Consider the following 22,635-nt stretch of genomic DNA (forward strand, 5'->3'; position numbering starts at 1 on the left):
GGAAGCCCATCATTTTTATAACGAAGTTGATTATATCTCTCTCTGCTATTTCTCAGAGTCGAATAAAGGGTTTATCATCTGGAAGGCAGGGGGTATGCTCACTTGGCAGAAATGGGAGTTTAGAAATAAGGTAATAGTTGGGATTGATAACATTAAAACTAATTGGGCTAGGATCAATAATACCGATAGGAACCTAAGGCAAAAGGAAAAATCAGTAATAGTGATGGTGTCTTTATTTTTATATTTCATTCATGATGGGCTTTTTAAATATTAATTTGTTTCTGTTAAATGTTTTATGTTGATTACTATGTGCTTTGATGCTCCTTAAATTTTGTACCATTTAAATTTTTGCTCTACAAACTAACATAAGCAGAAAACTGAAAAAAATTATGGAAAATTGTAGAAAAAAACATCACCATACTGACCCCATATTTCATATAACTAAACAATAGATCTCAAAGTTTCATCATTGCTAGCATTTGGAATTTTTAGTGCATAATATTGGACAGTAAAGTTCTCAGCATCATTGGAAGATGACGATAATAGACTGATTCACTGCCAAAATTTCATGAGGGGCAAGATAAGAGAGATGTGGCTGAGCTACATGAAATCTATGATTTTTATATTTAAACAGGGATCCTAGTCAAGGAAGAGTCTCTCACCCACCAGTTTGTGCTATTCTTTATAAATCAGAATGATATTTTTATTATTTCTATTTTGACTAAAGGAGAAGGTTAAAGTCCTGGCAGGAAGGTACATATGGGTGAAAAAGGAGACTGAATATGCAAGGAACTGACTGATTATTAAATCTTCTGATTACTAAATCTAAATCAAATTGTAGATGCAAAATGAAAATTAAATATGATTTGCATGACATTTTGCTTGCTCAGACATCTTTCAGTGGAACAATGATTCAGTCTTGACCGAACTCTGAACCTCTGAATTGGATTTTCATTTTACCACCTTTCTTCTTTGCAGTTGTTAATGTATTCCTGGTGTTAATATGTTGTCAGGTACCAAGAAAAAGGAATAGCCCCGCTGTGGCCAAGTTAGCATTTGGAATTCCCATGTCAACTCAAACATGAATAGCCAAGCAAATCTGTTTATTTTATTTAAAATTATGCATATATTTAAATGTTCAATATATTTTGTTCACCTGAATCCCTTTATGAAACCTAAGTAGATCTGTCCAGATGAATTAAGTGAAAAGAAGTATTATCTTCATAGTTATCAAAGATCTTGCACTTCTATACTCTCTTTGAAATTGATTCCCTGGATGATTTTAATATTCCATATTTTCTCTTCATTATAAGCTTATGTGCAAATGAATTCCTGCCTGATACAAGGTTACCAGCAAAAGTGTCTTTGTGTGAGCAAGCGTATATGTCAGTGTATGTATGCATTTGTATATGTGTAATCATTGTATTTGCCCACAATGCCCCTGCTTTTATTGGGAACAGCAAGTGGAGATTCATATACTCTTTAATTTCTCCTACTCAAAGGCATACTACTTGCGAACAATTATGACAATCATCTTTGTGTCAATGGCTCTTGACTAATTTGGTGCTTGCCATGTCATGTCCTGTTGCTGATGATGAACTTATCCAAAAAGGGATGCTTAGCTGCTTCTCGTCTATCTGAGGAATCTTATAATCATGGAGCAATTATTTGCAAACAGCAATCCTGGAAAAAGATGGCAGTATTGGTTTTAGCCAATAGGCAGCCATGGCAGGAGACAGATTGGAGGTGAGATAGAAGTGTGAGATCAGAGTATTTATTTCCCTGACTCCTTAGCTCTGGGGTTGCATTGAGTTAGCTCTGTATTTTGGCCTAATCCAAAGGGAAAACTATAAGGATGGGAACTGGTTCTATTATCCATGCAAGTTAGTCTCTCTGGGCAGGAGTCTGGATGGAAAAGTGCAGAGCGTATCTGAAGGAACTCATGGACAATATCTGGCACATCATCTCTTAATGGAGCCTGCCGTGATACTTGAAAATTTTTACTACTAAGAGTAATGTTTTCTTTAAAAATTAATAGTAAACAGATTTTTTATTCAGTTAAGTCAAATGCTTGTGTGATGACATTCAACTTTAATAACAAAATGTTACGTGTACTATGCCAGAAAAGAAAGAAAGTGAAGTCGCTCAGTCGTGTCCAACTCTTTCCAACCCCATGGACCATAGCCTACCAGGCTCCTCCATCCATGGGATTTTCCAGGCAAGAATACTGGAGTGGGTTGCCATTTCCTTCTCCAATAGATACATTCAAAGTGCTGGGAAGTCAGGGAGGGAGGAGTCAACTTTATTTGGAAAGACAGCGGGGTTTCTCCTTTGGGTAAGACCTTTCATTGTTCTAATGAAGAAAAGAGGAAGGAGATACTATACAGAGAGGACAAGGTGATTCCTGAAAGAGCATAGCATGATTCTGAAGAAATCAAGAATAATAGGAAAAGAAAATTGGCCTTTGGGGTTAAACTGAAAGCAGTTCAAACCCCAGCTCTATTTATTAGCAGCTGGTAAATGAATAAACCTCTCTGATGCTCAGTTTTTATCATCTGTAAAAGAGACATAGTAATTCTTACCTCACAGGTTACTTTTATTGATTAAATGAGACAATGTATGAAAAGTACCAATAGCTATATTTAATTGTTAGGAGTACTCCCTTTAGACACAGAGACTATTATGTCCAAATTCTTATTCTAGATTACAAAATAATAACCTGTTATTAGGCTGAGAAACTATAGATAAAAAGGCAAACAAACCAATAAGCAACAAGAATTTACCATATAGTACAGGGAACTATTTTGGGTATCTTGTAATAATCTGTAATGGAAAAGAATGTGAAGCTGTACATTTGAAAATAACCACAATATTGTACTTTGACTAGTTAAAAAAGTTTAAAAGGGCAAACAAACAAATCATCAACAAAATAACTTTCTAACTTGGATTCACATGGTAACTTTTGTCTTGGGTGGTGGATCACTTACAATAGTCGGTAAGTTATTCCACCATTTCTCGTGTATGGTTGTTCTCTGCTGGCCTCTATTGATAGTTTGGGTACTGAATAATTTCCCCATTTTTGCTCATTTCCTCCTTTTAAATACGTTGTAAACCGTAAAGAAGTCTTCATGGTGGGTTTCAATATACTCTAGGTCAAGCTTGTATGCATATTGTGCATGCATGAATGTGTGCTAGGTTGCTTCTGTTGTGTCCAAGTCTTTGTGACCCTATGGACTGTAGCCGGCCAGGCTCCATTGTCCATGGGGTTTTTCAGGCAAGAAAACTGCAATGTGTCACCGTGCCCTCCTCCAGGGGATCTGCCCGACCCAGACCCAGATTGAACCCATGTCTCATAAGTCTCCTGCATTGGCAGACAGGTTCTTTACCACTAGCACCACCTGGGAAGCCCCTACATGCATATTAAAGAGCAAAAAATGATAATGTTCAGTGAATGGAGTCATATAAGTCTCTAATCTTCTATTACGTTATTCAAGAAAGATCTTTCAACAACTCTCATAGCTAGTTCTCGCTTACTTTCTTCACATCTGAAAAGGGTCAGATTTTTCCATTATCTAAAATATTGAATTTGCTAACTTTGAGGTGTTTATGAACTCTACTGAAGAGAAACTCAATGACCTTGATTTAGTCTTGGTTTCAACTATGAAACTTTCTTCTTCAGTAAATAACTGGCTTTATATCCCTTTTCTTTTTCTGTCTTGATGTATATGTATAAAGAGATGTGTATCTATCCATTCATTTTATTCTCTTGCCCTGACACCCCACCTACCACACAAAAGATCAGGATATATAGCATATATCTATTACCTCTTTGGTGACTTTTGTACATTATATTTGAAAAAAATAATATTTTCTCACTTTTCTTTTTTTGGAACCTTGCCTCTAGTTTAACAATATACCCATCGATCTGCCAATTTGTATTCAGAGTTTAGTCAGATTTAGGTTGGTAATTATATATGAATTAGACTACATGCCCCCAAACAGCAACTGGTTTACTGACTTCAAATGCTGCTGCAGACACCCGAGGGTATTCATTAAATGTTAATTAATAATGGTATGCTGAGTTGAATTGACTTGTGGATTCTGGCTGACTGCTCTTCAATTTAAAATTATGAGATGCATAGCATCAATCTATCAGCAGGCAGGATCAATTTTAATTTATTGCATGTGTCTAGAAAATTGTAAAGCTTTAAGAATTCAAAGAAGTGGATATTGTATTATATATGAAACATAATATATAACAAAAAAATGAACGCAATGTGAAAGATCTGAGAGTTTTTTCTAGGGGCTTTTCCTTGCCTTTGTTCCTCTTTAAATTCTCATTTGGACTCAGTTATCCAAAATTCATGCAAAAGTGAAGTGGCATTTTTTTTTTTTTTTTACTTTTTAACATATTTGTAGATTAGTGGATGATTATGAGAACTTGGAACATTCTGTTGTTGTCCTAAGTGAACATTATACTTCTCTTTGCTAAGGATGGTCACTGTTTTTTAAGGTTTTGGAAGTAGTTGCAGATTATTTTGAGAAATAGGAAGGAATTCTTGAAATATTTTGTTTTTTTGGCTTTATGATGGTTCTCTCAAGATGGTTCTCATTTGTTATAAGTAGTATATGACTCCATATTTATGTTTCAGCCTGCAAATGGTTACGAGAGCCATAGTTTTAAGGGAGACTTTCAGATTTTCATTCATTTGCTAACTTAATGATATCGAAAACTATAAAATTGACTTTTTAAGAAGCCCAAGAAAACCTTTCTATAATAATTATGATATAATTAGCCAGATTCAATCTAATTTGGAGTAAACAGAAAGTTTACTATTTTAGTAAGATAGATTTGATGTTTTTCTGAGCTTTAAAATTAGTGTCTACTCAAGACTTAAAATAAAAAATCATTTAAGAGGGGTACTGGGCTTCCCTAGTGGCTCAGAGAGTAAAGAAACCACTTGCGGTGCGGGACCCAGGTTCAATCCCTGGGTCAGGAAGATCCCCTGGAGAAGGGAATGGAGACTCACTGAAGTATTGTTGCCTGGAGAGTTCCAGGGACAGAAGAGCCTGGCAGGCTACAGTTGATGAAGTCACAAAGAGTTACACAAGACTGAGCGACTAACACTTTTACTTTTCCTGAGGCAAACATTCCTCAATATTGTGGTGGTATACATTAGTTTCTTGGTGAAGGCAATGGCAACCCACTCCAGTACTCTTGCCTGGAAAATCCCATGGATGGAGGAGCCTGGTAGGCTGCAGTCCATGGGGTTGTGAAGAGTCAGACACGACTGAGCGACTTCACTTTCACTTTTCACTTTCATGCATTGGAGAAGGAAATGGCAACCCACTCCAGTATCCTTGCCTGGAGAATCCCAGGGACGACGGAGCCTGGTGGGCTGCTATCTATGGGGTCGCACAGAGTCGGATACAACTGAAGCGACTTAGCAGCAGCAGCATACTTTAGTTTCTAAGTCATGTCCAACTCTTGCTACCCCATGTTCTGTAGCCCACCAGGCTTCTCTGTCCATGGGATTCTCCAGGCAAGAATACTGGAGTGGGTTGCCATTTCCTTCTCCAGGGGATCTTCCCAACCCAGGGATCAAACCTGGGTCTCCTGCATTGCAGGCAGATTCTTTATCATGTGAGCTACAAGGCAAGAATAATTGTATTTAAATTATTATTCCATTAATTAAAGATGTAGAACCCTAGAGTTTTCTGAGCCTTCAATTGTAGTTCCAGTTTTTCCTATTTTACATATAAATCTAGTAAATTATGTTATGATTAAAAATAACTTTTATATGTTTTTGCTTAAAGCTCAATAAACATGAATTTGACAGATTAGATTTCTGCGGCCTTCATGGGGTTGCAAGGAGTCGGACACGACTGAGCAACTGAACTGAACTGAACTGAAATAAACATTGTTAAAGAGTCAAGACATGACTGAGAGACTGAACAACAATAACAAAAGATACTACTTGAAATCCCTGTATCATTTTAAATTGTACAATATATTTAATTCTCATTAGTAATTAATACTTCTGTCACCTCCCAAGGCAGTCATAGAGCTATACCAAAATCTTTCCAAGTAGATAATGAATACTTGCCAACCTATTATATTTAAGCATTTAGATTCCATAAATAGAAGAAGAGAAGGGAAGGGCTACCCACTCCAGTATTTTGGCCTGGAGAATTCCATGACAGTCCATGGGGTCACAAAGAGTCAGACATGACTGAGCAACTTTCATTTTCAACCTATCATAAGTAGTGAAAATTTTTAATTCCAGAGAATTTGAAAGGAAATTCAACTTTTTGAAATGTGTAAGACTGAATTACTATGAAGTCTTGCCTGCAAGGAGTTAAATGGATGCTTGGGGCTGGTGCACTGGGACGACCCAGAGGGATGGAATGGGGAGGGAGGAGGGAGGAGGGAGTAGGGTTCAGGATGGGGAACACATGTATACCTGTGGTGGATTCATTTTGATATTTGGCAAAACTAATACAGTTATGTAAAGTTTAAAAATAAAATTAAAAAAAAAAAGAATAGATCAAATGATCTATAATCAACCTGAATGCAGTTATGAGTATATTCATATGTGTTTATTTTGAAAGAAATCATCCTAAAATGTGTTCATGTCACCAATATGAAAACTAAAAATGAAATTCTGTGTTGCATAGCCCTTCTGATAGTGTTAACCATTCTAAATTTGGATTAAGAACCAGATATGGAAGAGTATTCTTTCTAGGAACTCCTATGTCTGTAGTCAGTTTGGGACCAATATGTGTCCTGTCCCTACTCCTGTAGGATCATGGAATTATTTAAATTAGAATGGGACAATTAGGTGACACCCCTAACCCCAGACACTGTGTGAACATACAGAGTCTTTTCACCATTCATTGTGGAAACTGCTTAAACTTAAGGAAATCATAGAATTAATGTGTAATATATTTATGGCTCAGTGGTAAAGAATCTGCCTGCAGTGCAGGAGATGTGGGTTCAGTTCCTGCGTCAGGAAAATCCCCTGGAGAAGGAAATGTCAACCCACTCCAGGATTCTTGCCCGGAGAATCGCATGGATAGAGGAGCCTGGTGGGCTACAGTCCATGCAGGCAAGACTTCATAGTAATTCAGTCTTACAGATTTCAAAAAGTTGAAATTCCTTTCAAATTCTCTGGAATTAAAAATTTTCACTGCTTATGAGTTGAACATGACTGAGCGACTAAGCAACAGCAAAAATATTTATATCAAGTGAGTTAGGAAATTATTCCCAGGTATCCTTGCCAGTGGAACTGATAATAGTTTCAGAATACAAATGATCTTGTCTGTTTAGGCTTTTGACACATTATACAAATGTGTGCTCTTTGAAGTAGTGTCTTTACCTGAAAGCCTAAGTTCAAATTCCAGATTCTTAAGACAAATTTTTATCTTACCCTTCATATATACATGAAATCTCATGAGAACAGAAAATTCATAAACTGTGGGAAATAAAGCACAGTGTACAGTTGAGCTCTTCTGATCACAAAGTTAATTTTAGCTGCTCAAGAGAACAACATTGAAACCTAAATCAAAGAGTTATTCTTAATTTTACACTATCACAATGATTACTAGTTGTCATTTGTTGAGTGAAATCATTAAATTTTGAGTTTTGCATCATAGCATTTTAAGATATCAATTCTTTTGTTTATATAAAAACACATTTTATGTAATTGCTGCTATGTAAAGCTGGGCAATTAGCATCTGTGGCAATTAAAACTAATAGAGTATAAAGAATATTATCCCAATTAAGTTGCCAGAAATTTCCTATTGAGCAAATATGCTGAAAATTGTGTTCAAATAAAAATAGTAAAATTTAACTTTAAAAGATGACTTTTCCGTATAACCTCCTTATGCTGCTCTCAGGCAGAGATGTGAGGAAAACAGCTACTCTCTCTCTTCTTTTTCTTTCAGGGGTTCTCTCCTAGATGTTTTATATATTTTGAAATTAATACACTTGAGGGAAAATTCATTATATCAATTTTCAAACCTTATTAAAGATTCATAAAGAGTGAGAAATTTTTATTTTCATTTTTTATTGGAGTGTAGTTGCTTTACAATGTTGTGTTAGTTTGCAGTGTACAATGAAGTGAATCAGATATTTGTGTACATATATCCCTTCCCTCTTGGACACCTTCCCACCTTCCCCCACCCCCATCCCCGTCCCACCCCTCTAGGTCAGCACAGAGCCGCACTGAGCTCCCTGTGCTGTAAGCAGGCTCCCATTAGTTAGCTGTTTCACACATGGCAGTGCATATATGCCAGTCCCGATCTCCCAACTCACCCCACTCCTCCTCCCACCTCCGTGTCTACACCTCTGTTCTCTACATCTGCATCTCTCTTCCTGCCCTGCAATTAGGTTCATCTGTACCATTTTTCTAGATTCCACGTATGTGCATTAATATGTCATTTATTTTTCTCTTTCTGACTTATTTCACTCTATACAGCCACGATGGAGAAGAGTATGGAAATTCCTTAGGAAACTAAAAAACAGAACTATCATATGACCCAGCAGTCCCACTCTGAGAAAACCATAACTCAAAAGGATGCATGCACCCCAGTGTTCGTTGCAGCACTGTTTACAATAGCCAGGACATGAAAGCAACCTAGGTGTCCATGGACAGATGAATGGATAAACACAGTGTGGCACGACAGAATGTTATCAGCCACTAAAAGGAATGAAACTGGAATTTGTAGAGACGTGGATGGACCTAGAGTTTGTCATAGAGATGATGAGAAATTTTGAACATAGCTTTAAAGAAACATAGATGAGTCTTTAAACCTCTTCTCTGTTACATCATCAATTTTCCCTCTCCAGTGAATAATTCCAGTAAGAATATAATATTCTGAAATATTTCTCCTTTTAAATCCCTTTACAATGCCCCTTCTCACCCATCACCACCCCTATTTCTCTGCTCCTCTATACATTAAAATGCCTAGGAGACTTGTTTATATGGGCCATTTCTGTTTTCTGTCTCCCATAGTGTTAGTTCCTCGGTCATGTCCGAATCTTTGCGACTCTAATGGACTGTAGCCCACCAGGCTCCTCTGTCCATGGAATTCTCCAGGCAAGAATACTGGAGTTTATTGCCATTTCCTTCTCCGGAAGATCTTCCTGACTCAAGGATCAAACCCATGTCTCTTGTGTCTTCTGCACTGGCAGGCAGATTCTTTACCACTGCACCACCTGGACTTTCTTTTTCAAATTCTTTTCCCATTTAGGTTATTTCAGAATACTGAGCAGAGTTCCCTGTGCTGCCATACACTAGATCCTTGTTGGTTACCTCATTTTTATTTATTTATTTATGGACATACCACTGGATTATGGGATCTTATTTCCCTGATCAAAGACTCAACCCAGCTTCCTGGCAATGAAAGCCCGGAGTCCTGACCACTGGACAACCAGAGAATTCTCTGGTTATCTATTTTAAATATAGCAGTTTGTACATGTCAATTTCTTCCATGATCTGATGAACACATTCCAATGATGATTTTATTTGTGTTGGCCTAGTCAGTCTTTCAAGGTCACCGATAAGCTCCATGCTGTCTAATCTGTGACCCCTGCTTCCCCTAATTTAGTGGTCTGTACTTAACTCTTCATCTTCTTGAATGCCCTCGACAACATCTGACTCACCTGATCACTTTCTTTACTCAACCTCGCTTGTTTCTCTTCCCATCATCTCAATCTGATTCCTTTTCTTAATCTCTAAAAGTTGGAGCTCACTTGAACTTTTTTGCTCTAGTCTAGCTACAGTATTCCCTGGGGACCTCATCCAGGTCTATGTCTTTTTATATTATCACATTGATGACTTCCAAATCTGTATCTTCAATCCAGATCTTTCCCTTTGTTTTGTTCCCTGCTATATCCTCAGAAGAGTGACACAGTACAGGTGCTCGATCAATATTAATTGAATAAATGAATGAATGTTCTGTTTTATTTCTCAGGGTAGTTGTAGAAACCAAGTAAAATCAGGAGATAAAGGTAATTTACCTTGAAATTGTCATAATATTATTCATCCTGCATTTTTGCACTATTCAAAAATGATAAAAGCAGTAGGATATGAGAGGATTTGGGTGGGGGGTGGTGCTTACCCATGGCTCAGCGGTAAAGAATCTGCCTGCAATGAAGGAGATGCAGAGATGTGAGTTGGATCCCTGGGTCAGGAAGATCCCCTGGAGGAGGAAATGGTCGCCCACTCCAGTATTCTTGCCTGGAGAATCCCATGGACAGAGGAGCCTGGTGGGCAGCAGTCCATGGGGTCACAAAAGAGTCAGACACAACTGAGCAGCTAAAAAACAGGATGAGAGGATTTTTATAATTTTTTCAAGTTTCTAATCTAGATTTTCGAAAATGGCATGTCTCCCCAAATTCAATGGTCTGTTTCATTCTTCAGACTCTGAGAACCAAGAAAAGAGGTATAATGAATCTGTATTCAAGTGCAAAAATAAATGCTCTAATGTTTACTCTGATAAAAGCATAGTATCTTTAATGCATGAGGCCCACAAATTTGATAGACTCAGTAATTCCAACTTGAAAGACAGGTCCTTGCAAAACTAGTTGCAGAGTGTTAATCATTTACAATGCAAATAAGCAATTAGATAAGTTATATGATTCATAGCTTTAAAGCTTAACACTTTCTGGCTTAATGGCTGTCAATGAAAGAATGAGGCATGGATGCAAGCTAATACAATGAATGCAGTTGAAACGCATCAATTCTAAAATTGTAAGTTCTGCCTGTTATAACAAGTTCTCTTGTTGTTGTTCAGTCACTAAGTCATGTCTGGCTCTTTGCAATCCCATGGAGTGCAGCACCCCAGACTCCCCTGTCCTCCACTGTCACCCGGAGTTTGCTCAAACTCATGTCCATTGAGTTGGTGATGCTGTCTAACCTTCTCATCCTCTGCTGCCTCCTTCTCCTTTTGCCCTCCATCTTTCCCAGCATCAGGGTCTTTTCCAATGAGTCGGCTCTTTGCATCAGGTGGCCCAAGTGTTGGATTTTCAGCTTCAGTATCAGTCTTTCTGATGAATATTCATGGTTGATTTCTTTAAACTTTATGGTGCATCGAAATCTCCTGGCAAGCACCTTAAAACACAGGTTACTGGGTCCCACCACCACTGTTTCTCATTCAGTTGGGCTTGGGACCAAGTATTTGCATGTCTAACAAGTTCTCAGTTGTTTCCTATTATTCTCTTGGACAGATACGAGTTTCATTACACTTTGAGAAATGCTGCAATAAAAAGTTTATTGTTATGTTCATATGGAATATAAAATTCAATATAACTCCAAAACATTTCTCCAAAATTTCCCAATATTCCCCAATATTAAAGTCATCAATTATACTGTTAAGGGACCTCCCTATTGAAGAACACTTTTCACTTTAGATTCATTCAAGGCAAAACCTCTGTGCCTTGCTTTTTAAACTGTGAATGGCATTTCATTTGCTACAACTTGTAGATTATTGCATCGGGACTTGCTTTCATTTGTAACTTTCATCTGTATCACCACTGTCAGAGTAACTCTGATCCGAATATACATGTTATTTATTCTCGTTGCGTTGCCTGCCTTCTATGTCAATCAGATAAGATTTTTAATTCATTGATCTCCCAAAGTGAGCCAAGCTAAATTAAAAGGCAAACGTCTACATATTTTGGTTCTTCTAAAGAAATGTTCTACTTTAAATTCTCAGTTTTCATCAGCAAAATTTAATTAGATACTGTGAAGAAAGTGACTCGATCCTGAATCTTTGACAGAAGTGAGTCCAAAATATATTGTTGGATTTAAATTGGACTTCTATTGACTGCTCAGTGCAATCTGGAAAACAGCTACCCAAAATGTAAAAATTGTATCACTTTTTATAGTTAATGTCCTCAGCACAAATAGTAGGTTTTTGAAAGAATGAGTCCAAGAAATGTGGAAAATTAGAGGAAATACGAACTGTGTCTATTTAAGTTTGTAAAGTTTTAATTAATCATTTGAAAATAAATGTATCACAATTGTACTTTTAAAACATGACCAATATGAAAATTAACATTTCCTTAAAAGATAAATCAATGGTTACTTTCCTATAAAAGGACTTTCCTTAAGTATAGTTGGAATATATATATAAAATTTTTTTCAATAGTAAGCTTTGTTGTTCACTCCCTCAGTCATGCGTGACTCTTTCCGACCCCATGGACTGCAGCATGCCAGGCTTCTCTGTCCTTCACCATCTCCTGGAGTCTGCACAAACTCATGTCCACTGAGTTGGTGATGCCATCCAGCCATCTCATCCTCTGTCATCCCCTTTTTCTCCTGCCTTCAGTCTTTTCCTCATCAGGATCTTTTCTAATGAGTCAGTTTTCGCATCAGGTGGCCAATGTATTAGAGCTTCAACTTCAGCATCAGGCCTTCCAGTGAATATTCAGGGTTGATTTCCTTTAGGATTGACTGATTTGATCTCTTTGCTGTCCAAGGGACTCTCAAGAGTCTTCTCCAACACCACAGTACTAAGGCATCAATTCTTCGGTGCTTAGCCTTTTTTATTGTCCAGCTCTCACATCCGTACATGACTACTGGAAAAACCATAGCTTTGACATAGCTTTAGTCAGAATATATGTATACTTTTCAAAAGTAAGCTACTTTCCTGCATTTTAAGGGATTCAAATTATAAATATTTAATTAATTTATCAAAAAACTTTATGTTTGAATTTTACATGGCAGTGGGGCTTCCCAGGTAGTACAGTTGGTAAAGAATCTGCCGGCCAGTGCAAGAGACACAGGAGATGCAGGTTCAAATCCTGGATCATGGAAGATCCCCTGGAGAAGGAAATGGCAACCATTCCAGTATTCTTGCTGGGAAATCCCATGGATAGAGGAGTCTAGCAGGCTACAGTCCATAGGGTCACAAAGAGTCGAACATGACTAAGCAAGCATGCAATGATACACGGCAGTTACAGCAGCAGGGTATTCTATGTCCCAAGCACTATACAACATATTTTGTGGTATTACTTGCCCGATTAATTCACAATAATGCTAAGAAGCAGGTACTCGTCACCCTCAGTTAAAGCTGAGGGATCTCATAGCTAGTCAGTGAGTAATTTGAACTTGAATCTGGCTTCTCTGTCTTAACTCTTAACCACTTTTCAGTACTTCTTCATAAGCACATATCTGTCTTTGCAATTTGATCCAGGCATCACTTTTGCTCTGATAGTCACATATTTGGACATTTCTTAGAGTGAAGCCTGTAGAAAGATCATCAGAAATCATTTGTACGGTATAGAATTTTTAGGTCAATGCTTTCTATATCTGTAGCCGGATAATGATGGTGTGATCACTCACCTAGAGCCAAACATCCTGGAGTGTGAAGTCAAGTAGGCCTTAGGAAACATTACTACAAACAAAGCTAGCAGGTGATGGAATTCCAGGCTAGTTATTTAAAATCCTAAAAGACGATGCTGTTTAAGTGTTATATTCAATATGTCAGCAAATTTGGAAAACCCAGCAGTGGCCATAGTACTGGAAAAGGTCAGTTTTCATTCCTATCCCAAAGAAGGACAATGTCACAGAATTTCAGACTACTGGACAGTTGCACTCGTTTTACATGCAAGTAAGGTTATGCTCGAAATCTTTCAAACTTGGCTTCAACAGTACTTGAACCAAGAACTCCTAGATGTACCCTTTGGATTTGTGAAAGGCAGAGGAATTAGAGATCAAATTGCAACATCCGTTGGATCATAGAGAAAGCAAGGGAATTTCAGGAAAATAGCTATTTCTGCTTCATTGACTATGCTAAAGCCTTTGACTATGTATCCACACAACAAAATGTGGAAAATTCTTAAAGAGATGGGAATAGCAGACCAACTTACCTGCCCCCTGAGAAACCTGCATGCAGGTCAAGAAGCAATAGCTAGAACCAGACACGGAACAACAAACTGGTTCCAAATTGGGAAAGGAGTACATCAAGGCTGTATATTGTCACCCTGCTTATTTAACTTATATGCAGAGTACCTCATGCAAAATGCCGGGCTGGATGAATCACAAACTGGAATCAAGATTGCAGGGAGAGATATCGATAACCTCAGATATATAGATGATACCATCCTAATGACAGAAAGCAAAAAGGAACTAAAGAGCCTCTTGATGAAGGTGAAAGAGGAGAGTGAAACAGCTGGGTTAAAACTCAACATTTAAAAAGAAAACAAAACTAGGACCATGGAATCTGGTCCCATCACCTCACGGCAAACAAAAGGGGGAAAAGTGCCAGCAATGACAGATTTTATTTTCTTGGGCTCCCAAGTCACTGCAGATGGTGATTGCAGCCATGAAATTAAATATGCTTGCTCCTTGGAAGGAAAACTGTGACAAACCTAGACAGCATATTAAAAAGCAGAGGCATCACCTTACTGACAAAGGTCCATCTAGTCAAAGCTATGTTTTTTCCAGTAGTCATGGATGGCTGTGAGAGTTGGACCTTAAAGAAGGCTGAGTGCTGAAGAATTGATACTTTAGAAATATGCTGAAGACAGACACTTGAGAATCCCTTGCACAGCAAGGAGATCAAACCAGTCAATCCTAAGGAAAATCAATCCTGAATATTCAGTGGAAGGACTGATGCTGAAGCTGAAGCTCCAATACTTTGGCCACCTGGTGCAAAGAGCCAACTCACTGGGAAAAACCGTAATGCTGGGAAAGATTGAAGGCAAAAAGGAAAAGGGGATGACAGAGGATGAGATGGTTAGATATCATCACAGACTCAATGAACATGAATTTGAGCAAATTCCAGGGGATAGTGAAGGACAGGGAGGCCTGGTGTGCTGCAGTCTGTAGGGTTGCAAAAAGTCGGACATGACTTTGTGACTGAACAACAACAACTAGCCAAGTATAGACAGACTCTCAAAATAAATCATTTATAAATATTATTAGAAAATTTTAGAAATGTACCATAAATAATAAATACCAATCATAGTTGGTTAATAAATGTGCATTTACAGCTGTTTTCAGCTTACACATAATGTAGCTATATATGATAGGATGATTCCTTCTTCCAAAGAGAACCCTTTTACACTGTTGGTGGGAATGCAAACTAGTACAGCCACTATGGAGAACAGTGTGGAGATTCCTTAAAAAACTGGAAATAGACCTGCCTTATGATCCAGCAATCCCACTGCTGGGCATACACACTGAGGAAACCAGAAGGGAAAGAGACACGTGTACCCCAATGTTCATCGCAGCACTGTTTATAATAGCCAGGACATGGAAGCAACCTAGATGTCCATCAGCAGATGAATGGATAAGAAAGCTGTGGTACATATACACAATGGAGTATTACTCAGCCATTAAAAAGAATACATTTGAATGAGTTCTAATGAGGTGGATGAAACTGGAGCCTATTATACAGAGTGAAGTAAGCCAGAAAGAAAAACACCAATAGAGTATACTAACGCATATATATGGAATTTAGAAAGATGGTAACAATAACCCTGTGTACGAGACAGCAAAAGAGACACTGATGTATAGAACAGTCTTATGGACTCTGTGGGAGAGGGAGAGGGTGGGAAGATTTGGGAGAATGTCATTGAAACATGTAAAATATCATGTATGAAACGAGTTGCCAGTCCAGGTTCAATGCACGATACTGGATGCTTGGGGCTGGTGCACTGGGACGACCCAGAGGGATGGTATGGGGAGGGAGGAGGGAGGAGGGTTCAGGATGGGGAACACATGTATACCTGTGGCGGATTCATTTTGATATTTGGCAAAACTAATACAATTTTGTAAAGTTTAAAAATAAAAAATAAAAGAGAATATGATCTAGTAAGGAGTATAAGAAGTATGTAAAACAGTATTATAAAGTAGTCATGAAATTAAAATGTCACATTAATTTTATTATAATGTAAGACATTTAGTAATGTGTTTGCTGTGTCCTGACAGCAGACTACAGAGTGATGGTACAGCCTTCGGCCTTTAATTAATTCTCATTTTCTTGTTTAAGAGTATTAACATTTTTTAAATCTCATTAAAGATTAATGAAAAGTTTCTATTGACAAAATGCATTGAAATTTTGCCACTCTGATATTTTTGAAATTAACCTTGGAGGAAAAAATACTTGTAAAAATTATGATTAGTAAAGCATACCAAAACTCTTAATTTTCAGAGAACAATGTCTCTATAGTACACATGAAAAAATGAAAAGGATATTGAATGTGAGGTCAATTTTTTCTCTCGCCTTATTTTGTAAATTACATGCTATTTTATTATTTTTTGTTGTTGTTTATTGAGATGATTGTATCCATAGAAACCTACAATTTGTTGCTTGTAGTTCACAGGACACTGGTTGTTTTCCAAATGTCATTCTCCATAAAAGGGAAGAAATGTTTTTCTATTTCAGTAACTTTCCACTGATGTGCTTCATAATTTACTTTTTATCTTGCAATTTATCATTAGAGTTCTACTACTGAAGACTCAGACTAAGTGTTGAAGAAAATAATGCTTAAAAAATTAAGACCTTGGAGTCATATGTGTAAAAATTAATAACCCTACTTGAAACACTTAAATATTTTCTGTAAGCTCTAATTAAATTAGTAGTACACTAGGTCTCAGTCTGAACTGATCTGTAATTGGGAATGAGGAAACATTTGGCCCTTGAAATTATTAACAGTATCAGAGGTGTTCACTGAAATGTCCTCAGGTCTGTACCATGAACTCTGCTTGGAAACTGAACCCAAATGTTTCCCATGAGCGAGTTGTTTTAAAGTTTAAACACAAGCAAGTAGTTCACTGTATATCTTTAAAAGTTTGTTTACTTGAGCTGATACACATATAATGTTTCACTTCTGATCATTTTGCTTTTAAGTTCATAATTTTGACAATTTACAGTTAATTCTCCAAGGGATAATAACCTACTTTGGTGACTGCTTTTGGAAATTTCCACACAATAAATTCAGCGAAATATTTCTGTAAATATTGTCTTTACGAAAGGTAGCAGCCTATTTTACTGAGAAAGTCCTAGTTACATGAAGCAGCCTATACTTTGAGCAATGCCGGTCTGCTGCCCCAAATCCTCTCTTGGAAATGTACTCAGGGATGTATTTTGGGAAAGAGGAAAGAGGTCATAGGTAGATAACCTACTGAGAATTCTGAAAGTTCAAAATTGAACCATTTTAAGCAGCACTGAATGAAGTTAGTCATAATTACCTTCCAGCTCACCTGGAATTTTTGCTGATTAATGCTTTCATGAGCATACAATTCTTATCATTTCTTCTTTGCAGTAATTTCTTTCTGATGGTAAAATAATACATAGCTGAACATCTGGAAAATACAGAAAAGCATGAAAAGAGAGCAAACATTTTCCAATCCTAGCATTCACAGATAATCATCATTAAAATTATTGTGTGTTTCAATCTAGTATCTTATTTATCTGGCTTTCTATCTATATGAAAATAGAGATATCATATGTGTATCTATATAATTTGTACATTCTCTTGTGTATTAAAGGTTCATATTAATAAATATTCTTCAAAATCTTAATTTTAGTGATTTCATCATAAGGAATATTATCCATATTCTCATCAACAGTGAGCATATATATCTCAGTATACCATTCCCAATATTTCTCTTAAATATTTAAAATCTTTGCAGAGGTTTTTGTCAAAAGTATTATCTTTTAAATTATTATTTTGTCATATAAGAGGGGTTGAAGTTTCCATGTAGTAAATATTTGTATTTATTTATTGAATAACTGTGCATCTACTTTGGCCTTCCCCCATGGCTCAGGGTTAAGTAAAGAATCCACCTGTAATACAAGAGACATAGGAGATGTGGGTTCTATCTCTGAGTAGGAAAGATCCATTGGAGGAGGAATTGGCAGCCCACTCCAGTATTCTTGCCTGGAAAAAATCCCAGAGGAGTCTGATGGGCTACAGTCCATGGGGTCACAAAGAGTTGGACACGACTGAGCGACACACACACACACACACACACACACACACACTTGAATTTTACATTAAGCTTTTTCTTAATCTATTAAATTCATTAGGCTTTTCTTAATCTACTTTTTAATTTTTGCAAAAGTTAATCATGCCAATTATTTTATTTTGGAGAATTTATTTTATTTTGGGGAAGGAAAAACTTCATATTAAATGCAAATATACAGAAGATCCCAATGAAATGTATACATACTTTCAATTACATGTAAACAAGTAAAATTGAATTATGTGACCTACTTGGTTAATTTAAAATCAAATGCTTGAAGTGTTAACACTAGTACCAAAGCATTGCTACCAACCCAAGTTAATATCTAAAAGGTAGTTTTAAAAAATAAAAATAGCACTGCATAGATATTTATGTTCAAGCAGAGTTTACTAATGGAAAATGTACACTGGTTATATTATAATATGTATCCATATATATACACATATACATGGATTGAAGATGACTATAATACTATCACTCTGGTAGTTACATCTTAAGGATGCTTTTTAAAATTTTACCTTTTGAAAGAATTTTAGGTTAAATAGTTAAATGGAACATTAAGAGTGAAACTTGATCCCAATCCTTGAAAGTCAACATTGAGCTTATTCATTTATCAAATCATACATTTAATAAATTGTCTTTGAGTCCCTGCAATTGCAGGGCACCGTACCAGAACTGTGTACTCTCAGAACACCGTACTCTCGGAACTGAAGGGTCATGAATTAGGAACAGATGGCTTCTCCAGTTAGAAATCACATACCTTTAGTGCAGAGAATTTAGTTCATATCTATATAAATGTCTCCAATTGCTTTAATCACATTCTTAGCAATGAGTCTTTTATTTCCACTGAGACCTAGAGAGAAAAGTCTTTCTAAATCTTCTTCCCCTTCTTCTGCTAATTCAACTGAAGAATCGAGATCTATATCCATGGGTGAAATTCACAGGTGGGATTTTATATCTGTGATTGACAGTCAAAATGAGATTCAGGGTCAGACACACAACATCGTTGGCAGAGATGGAGAATCAAATGAAAAGTCAGGGGATAATGGCCTGTAGTGCTTATCATTCTCTTTTTTTCCCCCCGTTTTCAGGCAGAAACACTCCAGTGGCTGTCGCTCACTCTCATTACTAGGCCTGTCTCTGCCAGGGTTGGGAGTGACACAGCAGGATATTGCTGTCTGAATTGCTAAGCATCCTCCAGGCAAAGACAATAATTAAAATATTTTGATTTCAAAATGGTAATGTTTTTTATGAGTGGATCAGATACAGAATGAAGTTTTAGTACTATGCCATGCCAAATGAAGCATCTTTTTCTTTTGTCATTTAGTTCTTTCTGCTACTTATGTCACACAGTCATGCATATGCATATTAATGTGTGGTAGATTTTCCTACAGAGAAGATCCCCCAGAGGAGGGCTTGACAACCCACTCCAGTATTCTTGCTTGGAGAAGCCCATGGACACAGGAGCCTGGCGGGCTACAGTCCATGGGGTCACAGAGAGTCGGGCGCGACTGAAGTGACTTAGCAAATTTTCCTACATGTACAGTATACAATTTTAATGTGCAGTGTTATGTATCAAAGAAAGACAGCCTTCTAAAAAAAAAAAAGCCTCCTGTGTATGTGTATTATTGACTAATTGTTCCTAAGCCCTTAGTAGCATACTCGACTTGTATATCTCTGAGGTCAAATTAGGTGTACTATGTCCTTTTTGCATTTGTAGATACAGGAGGCAGTTAAATTAGAATGAATGAATATTTTCAGAATTTCTCTTTCAGCCTAACAGTACTAGTATTTTAACTTCGTTTCGTTTGATTTTCACAAAAAATTTATTAGAGACTATTATTTCTAAAGCATGACTAAAAATACTGAGTTTCCAGAAGTTATGTGATTTCCCAGAAGATACACTGCTAATAGAAAATATAACTGCGGTTTCAGCAGGGTTTTCTCTGATATCCTGAACCTATACTTTTTCAGATACAAGTATGAGGATTGACCTAGGATAGACCTAGAAGTGTAAGAGGGTCATTGTTTCCCTAATAGTGAGCTGTTCTCTTCAAAGTGAAAAGGCTCCTCTTGTTTATTCAAGAGATTTATAAACTTTAGGAAACTGATTGGATGTTGTCCCTCACCATCCCCACCCCCTAATTCAATTGTATTGAAATGTAAAACATCAATGCTGGCATTTCTACTGATTGGCTTAAAGTTATTTCATTTCTCTAACCTCTCACCTGTTCTGTTAACTTGCATCATGCTAGAAACGTCATATTTCCAACCTAGGACATTTGTATAAAATTCAGAGAACACAAACTCAAATTCTAGGGTTTTCGGAGCTTTGCAAATGAGGCTGGATGTGCAAGAACAGGGAGTGGTGGGACTTGTAAATTGGAGCCTCAAGCTCCTCATAAAGGAGCTGTTTTTGAGCTCCTTCAATTGCAAGGTGTGATAGCCAGCTCTCAGAACTAAAGGGCTGTGAATTACAACAGTTGGTATCTGCTCTGATCACTTACAAACAAATGACAGCAATGTCTTAAACAAATAAAACACTGGGTATGAATTCATCCAAACCAAGGCTACACCTTTCCAGCACTTCATGAAAATTAAATTGTGCATAGATAGTTTGAGCACCTTAGAAATCGAATAATACTGACATATTATCAGAATTCAGAATTAAGTATTTAGTGATCCAATTTCTTAATTATTCCTTCTGTGAACAATGCTAGTCATGAGTAAAGAGAGTGAAGCAGTTCAGTCTCAGATACTTGTTTTCAGAAATACTCCTTTAAGCATAAAAGTATTCAGAGACCACTAGCATTTCAAGATTGATTTCAGAGATTATACAGGTTTCAAAGTGTATGTGTTATCTTTCCGGGAAGGGGAGGAGGAAATAAGAGAAACCAACAAGCAAGCAGTTATGTACGGATGTGAGAAATGGACCATAAAGAAAGCTGAGAGCCAAAGAATTGATGCTTCTGAACTGTGGTTTGGAGAAGACTTGTGAGGGTCCCTTGGATGGCAAGGAGATCAAACCAGTCAATCCTAAAGGAAAGCAACCCTGAATAGTCATTGGAAGGACTGACGCTTAAGCTAACGCTTTTCTTTGGCCACATGATGCAAAGAGCCAACTCACTGAAAAACCCTAAAGCTGGGAAAGATTGAAGGCAGAAAGAGAAGGGGGCGAAGAGGATGAGATGGTTGAAGGGCATCACCAACTCAGTGGACATGAGTTTGAGCAAACTCCAGGAGATATTGAAGGACAGGAAAGCCTGACATGCTGCAGTTCATGGGATCGCAAAGAGTCAGATACAACTTAGCACCTGAACAACAAGCAAGGAGTTAACTGCTGAGGTTTCCTAAAGCTCACTCTTAGGTGGGAGGGCCATTTGGGATGTTGATTTGGCCATTGTGACTGGCCAGGCTTCTGTCTTCTTTTGTCTGTTCCCCTGAAAGTGTGATCAAGGAGAAGAGGCTCCCTTTTCCAGCACAGAAAAATAGAGGCAAAACCTCTGGGTCAGATTTTCACATGTGGCTCTTTCCCCTCTCCTGGGACTCTTGTTCTCAACCATGATATCCTGGTGGCCTCCCTGTGTGTGCTGAGCAAAGGCAGACTGTTCAGTTCTTGCTTGGAATGAAAGCTCAGGCTCTGTGGACCACTTCTCCATCTTTCATTTTGCTATTGCTATTTTTCCTTATTCAGCAGTGCAGTGTGAATAGACTGGATTATGAGTTAATGCAGGCCTATGGGCTGTTGCTAGGACAAAAAGCTAGGCTTTGTTTGGGGAATGACATTTGTTTGCTGGCTTTCTCTTGGAAACATAAGAACCTTTCCCTTTTAAGCAGATTCTTTTTTTTTCCCCATGCTGAAACCATGGTAAATATTTTCAATTCATTGGGTAGAACCTAGTGCTAGCTGCATTAGGTACAGTTTATGTTTCAGGGATTCATCGGAGGCAGCTGATGAGGAAACTTTGGCTGAGCACACACTCATGTGTAACTGTTCCTGTCTTTTTACAGGAGGTGATCGAGATCGAATGACAGCCAATCATGAGAGCTATCTCCTTATGGCGAGCACCCAGAATGATATGGAAGACTGGGTCAAGTCCATCCGCCGAGTCATCTGGGGACCATTTGGAGGAGGTGAGTATATTTTAAAATCATGGAAAAACAGGAAGGTTGTCCAAACCTGTTCATCCTTTCCCCAACCCAGTGTCACTATCAACTCCTATTTTCACATGAATGAATGTTAAAGTAAGTAGTAGACTACTGATTTATTTTTAGACACATATCTAAGTAACTTTTAAATGCTTGTGTGTGTGCTGAGTAGCTTCAATGGTGTCTGACTCTTTTGCGACCCCATGGACTGTAGTCCACCAGGTTCCTCTGTCCATGGGATTCTCTGGGCAAGAATATTGGAGTGGGGTGCCATTTCCTACTCCAGGGGATCATCCCAACCCAGGGATCGAACCCATGTCTCTTATGTCTTCTGCATTGGCAGGCAGGTCCTCTACCACCAGCACCACCTGGGAATTTGGATCAAATATCATTAGTAACCAAATTTCTTTCATGAATACTTTGAATTATAAAAAGATATAATATTTTTCTTTTATTTTAGATTGTTCCTTTTTGTATTGTACTAACAATATATATGACCCTG

The 22,635-nt window shown here is 37.5% G+C and overlaps 1 protein-coding gene across 13 annotated transcripts in view; it reads left to right on the forward strand.

The window, feature by feature from the left end:
* The window catches only part of ARHGAP24 (Rho GTPase activating protein 24), a 460,450-nt gene that overhangs the window by 366,982 nt on the left and 70,833 nt on the right, over positions 1-22,635 (forward strand). For all 13 annotated transcript variants that reach the window (XM_055588999.1, XM_055588994.1, XM_055588995.1 and 10 more), the window contains one exon: positions 21,996-22,118. In XM_055588999.1, the coding sequence (XP_055444974.1) occupies positions 21,996-22,118 (123 nt within the window). The remainder of the gene's footprint in view (positions 1-21,995; positions 22,119-22,635) is intronic.

The sequence above is a fragment of the Bubalus kerabau genome, chromosome 7 (genome assembly GCF_029407905.1).
Source record: "Bubalus kerabau isolate K-KA32 ecotype Philippines breed swamp buffalo chromosome 7, PCC_UOA_SB_1v2, whole genome shotgun sequence".
Taxonomy (NCBI): Eukaryota; Metazoa; Chordata; class Mammalia; order Artiodactyla; family Bovidae; genus Bubalus; species Bubalus kerabau.